Source organism: Heterocephalus glaber, unplaced genomic scaffold (assembly GCF_053883595.1).
Source record: "Heterocephalus glaber isolate CG9 unplaced genomic scaffold, H.glaber_assembly_v1.0 deba00001572, whole genome shotgun sequence".
Classification (NCBI taxonomy): domain Eukaryota; kingdom Metazoa; phylum Chordata; class Mammalia; order Rodentia; family Bathyergidae; genus Heterocephalus; species Heterocephalus glaber.
Genome location: NW_028258357.1, coordinates 9,965,620 through 9,973,899, shown reverse-complemented (window position 1 = coordinate 9,973,899; position 8,280 = coordinate 9,965,620). Strand labels below are relative to the sequence as shown.

Below are 8,280 nucleotides of genomic sequence, written 5' to 3'. Positions count from 1 at the left end.
AGCTTGGCTCTATTAGGAAAATTATCATGAGAGAAAGGATATTTACCAAGGATAAGAAAGGGTGAGACTGGTAATTAATCCTTCCTCAATGCTGAGTGGTGATTAGGTCCTCATGAGAGTCTTACAAACTTGAGCTTTCATGGTACAAAGCAGATTTTGAAATGTGAAATGAGTCCAAATAAAACCAAGAGAAATGATTTAGCAAATTACCAGTTTTTATAAGGACAGGTGAAAGTCTTATTACTTTGGAAGAAAAAAGTTTGAGAAATTATTTCTTTTAATTTTATACTAAGGCAAATAGCTTGCCTTTTAAATTGTCATGCAAATGGGGCTTCAAATGCATTAGCAGATACCAATTCTCATAGTCTTCTGAAGCGTAAGAAAGGCATCTTTCAAACATTTCACAGAGGGATAGTATGAAATTAGTATTTCTGGAAATAGTTTAAATGATTCAACCAGAGCCCTACAAAAAGCAAGGGACTGGGTAGATCCCAATTCTCTGTCACCTGACAATCTAAGCTACTAAATTAAATAGTGAGGGAATAGGAAGAAGTGTAAGATTTTTCATAGATATTCCATTAATCTATTTTTATTATAAAGTATCTGAAAAAGAATAAAAATATTTACACTTTACACATGAGCAGGACTTGAAATAGATTCTAAGTAACTGAGTGCTTCAGGAGCCTTCATTGTTTCCCATGTTCCTCAGAAGCATTGAGGAACACCTGAAGTTTTCTCTTTTTTTATTTCATGTATGATGCTGGATCATTTAACACCCAAGTCTCAGTTTTCCCATCTCTGAATACTGACAATCACTCTACTTAAAAATGTGTTGAGACAAGTAATAACATGTGGGGTCATCTTGGTGGGGCACCTTGCTGCTGAACAGAGCTGAATAGGAATTCAGATTTCTACTCTTTCTAGTAATACTTTTAAAAGTAGTCTTTGTTTGATGGGATGAAACTTTATGGATGAGAAGAGGTCATGGCTCCTAGATGGCCTAATTTTTGGTAGATTTTATACGCTACCCATTTTCATTGCTTCCATATCAAATAATATTGATCACAAGAAAAAGAATACCCACTAAGAAAAATCATTTGGGAGCAGGATTGTATGACAGTGATGATGTATGAGAGTAGTGCAGACAAAGATGGTTAAGGACTAGTAAAGATTGGAAAGAGGTAGAAAGAGGAGTGAGAGAATCCTAAAGACAGGCAATATTCTCCCCTCACTGCTCACAACCAAACCCGCTTTCAAAATTCAAAATAGTTATTCATTTCTGACACAGAGGATGGATTCTTGATCCAAAGAACCAAAGTCCTAGATTTACATAAAATATACCAGAATGAGAGATTTAAGTTTCACGTTTCTCTGCAACTTTTACAGTATGAAAGTGAGAAATGGAAATTTAATCCATATCTATAACAAAACAGTTTCATGAGCCATTTCAGGTATCAAGAACTTAAAACAAATCTCGTATTCAGGGAAATTTTTTTTTTATGTAATTTGATTTGTTAGGCTGTGATAGATAAAAGAGCAAAACAAAGAGAGCATTTTCTTTCCAGAAGTCTGATCATATTTATGTATTATTTTTAGACATAATTATTTTATTTTTTCATGCAAAATATTAATTGTCATTCCAGGCAATCAAAATGATTTGGATATCATTTTTTTACTTAGCCAAGTTTAAACAGGTAAGTCTTTTGTAACATTTATTACATTTCAGTTAATATTAATGAAAAGTGAAGAAAGTAATTTAAGATATTCAAGACTGGGAAAATTACTTCTTATTAGAACACTTATAGAATACTCTTCTATAATATTCCTGTATATATTAACTTCCTTTCACATTTGATGAATTTGTTGCATATGAGGTACATTAAAATCAACTTTTTCCACTTAAAATTTTTAAGTTGACATGTAGGCAATATAACTCCATTAGCATAATTTTAATAGCTGTATAGATTATGTAATCTGGATTCTGCAATTTAGCTTGGGCTACTATGAAATAATTTGAAGTTTTTAATGACAGAGAAGCATTTCTCAAGGTTAGATTTTCCAAACAGAAAGCTGAGTGTTATAAATTCCACCTCCCACAGGATAGAATTCACATCCATTGGTCAGGGGCAAATACCCCTGGCTCTACATCCTCAGTTGCTTTGTGCCATTCCTCCAAGTGGGAGAAATAGGTAAGTTTTCACACTTGCTTTCTTTGTGGACTTTTTTCCTACTATTCCAAGCTTTAAAAAAATAATTCTACTTGCTTTAATATCTCCCTGTGAACTTTGATCTAGTGTATTTGGTTTAATTTTGTTGTTGACTTTGTTTGTGTATTATTTTTGGAATCACCAAAATTTTGAATTTGCTTAGGAGTTAATAACATAGGGAAAATATTTGATCTTAGCAATCATAACACATGCCAATAAAATTATAGTAGTTTCCAATATGTTCCTTAAATCAAGAGCTCAGACACAGACCACAAACTTGGCAGTAGATACAGGTAGTATTGATTGATATTGATAGAAATATTTTGTAAGGGGAGAAAATATTGGTATTTTAGGCATTTTAAAATATGCTAACTACCATATGGTATCGTGCATTTTGAATATCTTTTTCAGGTAAATATTCTAACTTTTAAAAAATACATACATTTTTAAATGTTATGAAATGGTTTATAGTGAGCAACAAGCAAAGTTTCAATTAAGAAACTACATTAAAGGCTAATCGTGACTTGCAAAAAGAAACATACATTTTTAAGCTGAAGATAAATAAATGCTCTTCATATTTCTATCATTCACACAGACTGTTATTGTTGATAGTTGTAGGGGATATGGCAAAGGCAAGTAAACTCAGATATATAGACATTTACAATCAATGTAAAGTGGGAAGTAAGAAAAAAGCATCAGTAAATGCATAATTTCTTTGAACAATAGAAGTTGTGAGAAACGTACAAGTCAAGTACTGTTTTAGCTTAGTAGCCACTGTTAATGCTACCCATTTGAATGTGGGAGGATGGCTTATGGAAGGTTTGCAAATCCTAATGTTTTGTTAAGTAAGACTGTTGGTAATTTCCCAGAACAGCTCCAAATCTGCATTCCTGAAAAGACTTGCCCAAAAGCAAGTGAAATAGAGGCTTAGTTTATTCAGTGTGAATAAAAAAAATCATTTGAAGAGAGCATAGTAGGGGATAAAAAGGGGCTCCTTGTACTACCTCTTATTCTCAGAGGAATTTCTTATCCTTCTGCCTGAACCTGCTTCATAAAGACTTTCTTTCAAAAAATTGAAGGTCAGTTTGTTTGGCAATGCATTCACCTATAAATGCAATATTTATCATGAATTCATTTTTACATGTGTGAATGAGGTCTAATACCACATGTACTGATTTTAAATAAAATCAAAAATTGTGTCTGAAATACAAAATCTTTTAAAATTAGACATGCTTTATAAACAGTTTTACAATACATTGACTGCTGAATAAATGATCATTATTAATGCTTCTTACAGGTCACCTTAAATATTTATAATTAAGCATAAGTTTTTTGCCTTAAACTAAAATGTATTCAAATGAGTATATACCAAGAGAAAATAATTAAACTTATAAGATCTTGAATGAAACCCCCCAGTTTTATGTTATAATGGAAAATAAGAATTATGCTTATTAATGAATTATTAAAAATTCTCTAATCCAGTGTTTAAATACTTTTCTAATGTATTATTTCCAAATATTGGCTTTTAGACAAATATTCAGAATCATGTTGATTCTGAGTGTTGATTCTTGATAGCTATTAAGAACCAAAATAAAATACTAAGGACTGAAGGAAAATAGCTTTGTTTTCTGTTCTATTTAGTTAAGAACACTTTGAAAATAGTGCATGGAATATTAATTTATTTACATATTAAATTATGCATGTACCCATATGCTCTAAAGCAACAAAGAAATAAGAGGGAGGAAAGTTTCATTACTTTGGAAATGCCTAGGCTTGAACGTATATGAAAGAGTTATGAGTACTAGTTGTATGACTAACAAACTGCTTTCTCTTCTATAAAATAGTCTGACAGTTGTTGACATCACTATCATTATCTCCATCATCAGCCTTGTATCTCAGAGTGAATGAAAGAATCTTAATGCATTTTAAATGGCAAAACTCTTAAATGATACATTTTTATAAATAAATAAATCACTATCTTTCTATTTCTTACTTTGAATCACTGCCTTTCCACATCTTCCTTTCTCCATTTCTTCTCATGAAATCAATTTCATCATAAGTAAGTTATCTACTATAAAAACGTGGATAAATCTGTGCCTGGATTTGAACATTTGTTGCCAGTTGTCCTCAGAAGCCATCGATCTAATATCATGTATTGTTGATACATTATCCATATAAAGAAAGCTACCAGCTTGATTTCTTTGATGATGACATTAACATTCCTGTGTACAGCAAATTATTTGTAAGCTATTGCCAAATAAATATGTATGTATCTTAACATTTCATGAATAGGACATTTTGAAAGATGAAAATGTTAGCAAGACTCGTTCTAGGACTTGTCATCCTTGATGCTGCTATGACTGCTCCAACCCCAAAGCTCATCAACTTAGACTCCGAAACCTACGATTCCATCTTGGAAGAACTGGATAACTTGTACAACTATGAAAACATCCCCATCAGGCAAGCAGAGGTACCTGACTTTTCCCACACTTAAGAATTTTAAAAGCACCTAATGATAGATGACAGGGTTTGTTCTCTTCAAGTGGATTTTTGTGTATTTATATAGAAGTTTTAATGATTTCACATCAACGTTTTCTCCAGAACATATTCAACATTTTAGAGCTTAACACTGAAACAGTCTTTTGCTTTCTTGAAGTACTCTGTAGTTTTTAAATCTCATCACCATTTAAACAAAATAAAAAGAAAGAAAATGGCTTGTATCTCAAGTTGTAAGAGAAAATAGAGAAAAAGGCAGTCAGCAAGAGAAGGAATTGTTGAAATAATACATATGTAAAGAGTAGGAAAATTTAGGGTTAGGAAAATGTGAGATTTAAATAAATTAGAAGAAACCTCAGAGAAAGATGAGAAAGAACAAAGGAACTGCATTACAACTCAGGAATGAATATAACTTCTTGAATTACTGCCCCCCCCCAGCAAGGTAGGCATTGGCAAGATAGCAACCAACCCATTACATAACTGTGATCTGACGACTTCCTAATTAAATGCTAGGTTCCTTACATAACTAGAGGATACAAGATAATTTTTGCCAGTCAGAAAACAAACAGATCTTGGAATACTGAAGCGTAATTAATGTACAATGTGATAAAATCTATAAATAAACAAAAATGGAAGCTATGTCCCCTATAAAAGATCCATTATATTTTGGGCAGCCTTTCTAATATAAATTTTCTTAGAATAACTACTTTTGATAACCAGAGATACAAATAATTAGACAAAATCATATTTATTTAAATTGTATGAAACCTAGACATATATATTATTAAGAAGATATTAATAATGTCCAGTATTTTATGTAGCCTTATGAAATATGAGTCATATTTTGTCTTGTCTGTCTCATCTCTCTGTCTCTCTCTCCCCTTTCTCTCATTCTCACCCTGACTCTTTCTACCTATTTCTCCTTATCTTTTTCCTTCTCATCTTTCTAATAAAATTTTGGGTTCAAAAACAGATCAATTTTCTTTCACACATCTGATTGTGACTCTTTCATCAATTTTTGTTGACACTCACTGTAGGACTCATTTCACATTTTGGGGGGAGATGGGTGAGACAGGATCTCCCTATGCAGTTCAGGCTGAATTCGCTACGTAGTCCAGGCTGGTTTCACCCTCGGGGCCACTTCTCCTGCCTTAGCTTCCCAGGTGCTGAGATTACAGGCACATGCCGCCATGCCTGGAAAGATGTTTTTTCTTATGCTGAAGGGATTTTCCATTGAGAATTTATGATCGTTAGCACCAATCTTGCTCTACAGTTCCATCCTAAGCATCAGTGTGGAGTGTAAGAAGGGTTCCCAGTGGCTAACTCAGCTACCTTGGTACTTTTTCCACTATATAGTCTAAAACAAACATTTTTAGTAAATATCTGCTTTTATCTACAAAATTAAATTTTAGTTCAAACTTATCTGTTATTCCACATTACAAAATTCTTATGATCAAAGAGGTTTGATGATTGTTGTAAATGAATCTTCTTTTTGAGTAGGTCAAATGTGTTGATTAAAGTGTTCTATTTATTCCTTTCAGATGAACAAATGCATAATGAATACATATTGCTTGGGACTTGGGAATTTTTAGATGAAAATTTTTTATTCTTTTTTTTTTTTTTGGTACCAGACTCACAGTCTTGCGCCTGTGAGGCCTGCTCAGTGTCACTGAGCTAAGTCCCTGGCTTTACAGAAAAATTTTATCCTCTTCTTGCTGTCAGGATCCTTCTTCTTGCCCAGAAAGCACCAGAGATTTTCATGAGAATTTTTTCATGAGAAATTTTCCTACCATCAAGAAATTTAAGCTGATAAACTTATCTGTATAAAGATGACTTGATACACAGCCTTTCTCCAGTATTTGCATATTCCCTAATAACAAACTCCTTGCAAAATGCTAAATATGTGCCTTTATATCCTTACATGCCCCAATAAACATCTCATGTAAACATCCATAGATATTCCCAGAATTTTTTCTAGGTAACCAAATTCCTAGACAAATTCAACTGTCCAAGCCACAAGGCCACTAACCTTTCCTGTGTTTGATTGAAATATGTTAGTTAGTCCTGACCTAGCAAAGTTTTGAGGTAAATTTATCATCAGCAAACTGGCTTATAGTCAGATGATATAGATAGAGAAACAAATACACAGGTGTTAAAATTTAAAAATGCATTTTAAATTGTAAATTATACATTATTTCATTTTTTAAAATATTTGCAAGCTTAATTCATTAGCAAAGGATAATTACCCAAACAACCTACTCACATACTACTTATGAGAAAAAAAAAATAAAAACAGCATGATAGAGTAAATAAGATGATAGAAGGATTCAGATTTGGAACTTTCACAAAGATATTAACAAAGTATTAATATAAATTGTTTTATACACAAAACACGACTGTAAAAGTTATTATGGAATGATGTAAAATAAAGCCAGAATATCTAGTCATGCTAATAGATTTTAGCAACTAATATTCATTACATGGATTTCATGAATGCAATCATGGAAGTTCAGATTTTGTTGCCTCCTAGTAAGCTACTTTATTTCATCTGTATTAATTACAGTAAATTGTTCCTGATAGTCTTGATCCTGTGAAATGTTATGAGTAACATGGTAAAACCCCCATGCAGGGTACAGATGATTTGAAACAAAAATCATGGTAAATAAAGAATATGGAATAGTATGATGATCAGATTCTTCAGATTTTTATCATCAATCTCAAGGGTATGATTCTCACTGTTCTAACTTGGAATTTATCTAAAAAAGACAAATGTATATTCTAAAACTATGGATTTATGGGACAACTGAATAACACTTTAAAAATATATTTCAATTCTTTCAGATAGATTGTAAGACTTGGCATCACTGACTAACGTATTAGACCCTTTGGTCTAGGCTTTGGCTAATGGATCCTGAATAACTTCGAAAAATAATTTAGGCAAAACTGTAAGATGTCACCTAACAGGTCTGTCCTCTAGTGTGTCCAGGCCCTGTATAAGATGTAGCATACTAGTTATACTGGACTATCACTGCTATAATTAGGTTGTGATATGGCACAGGTGAACTTAAGAAAGGGATATTATCTAAGTGAGACTGACCTACACTACTTAATCAACCAAACCACACTCCTCAAAAACAGTGTTGAGATCTCAATTGTGCTTTGTTGATTTCTACTATTGGTGGTGTATTGTCATTTGAGTGGTTGAGAAAAGTTATTAGATTATTTCTGGTTATGAATATTATATGCAATAGTAATATAGCAGACTGATGACTTGTTTGATTCTTGATGATCTACAATACCCAGAATCCACTGTATTCTATGTTAAAGCATGGTTTAGGCTGAAGAATCCTATTGCTGTACTATTAAACTAGTGGATAAATGTATTGGTATGACATAATGATTGGAGGTTTTAATGAACTTTCATTTACTTTAATGGTGTGAATAGTAATTGGATATAGTAACAGTGTGAATAAGCTACATGATTGAAATATGAACTTTCATTTTCTGTTGAATAAGAGTTAATTCTGAGTGGGTACTTAGTATGTGCCAAGTACTGCTTTAGGCATATTAAATGTTA

General features: G+C 32.3%; 1 protein-coding gene across 1 annotated transcript in view; it reads left to right on the top strand.

The window, feature by feature from the left end:
- The first annotated feature begins 2,022 nt into the window (after positions 1-2,022).
- Positions 2,023-8,280, top strand: part of Epyc (epiphycan) — a 34,217-nt gene continuing 27,959 nt past the window's right edge. Inside the window, exons 1-2 of the mRNA XM_004844981.3 lie at positions 2,023-2,189; positions 4,500-4,677. Coding sequence (XP_004845038.1) covers positions 4,513-4,677 — 165 coding nt within the window. The 5' untranslated portion in view covers positions 2,023-2,189; positions 4,500-4,512. The remainder of the gene's footprint in view (positions 2,190-4,499; positions 4,678-8,280) is intronic.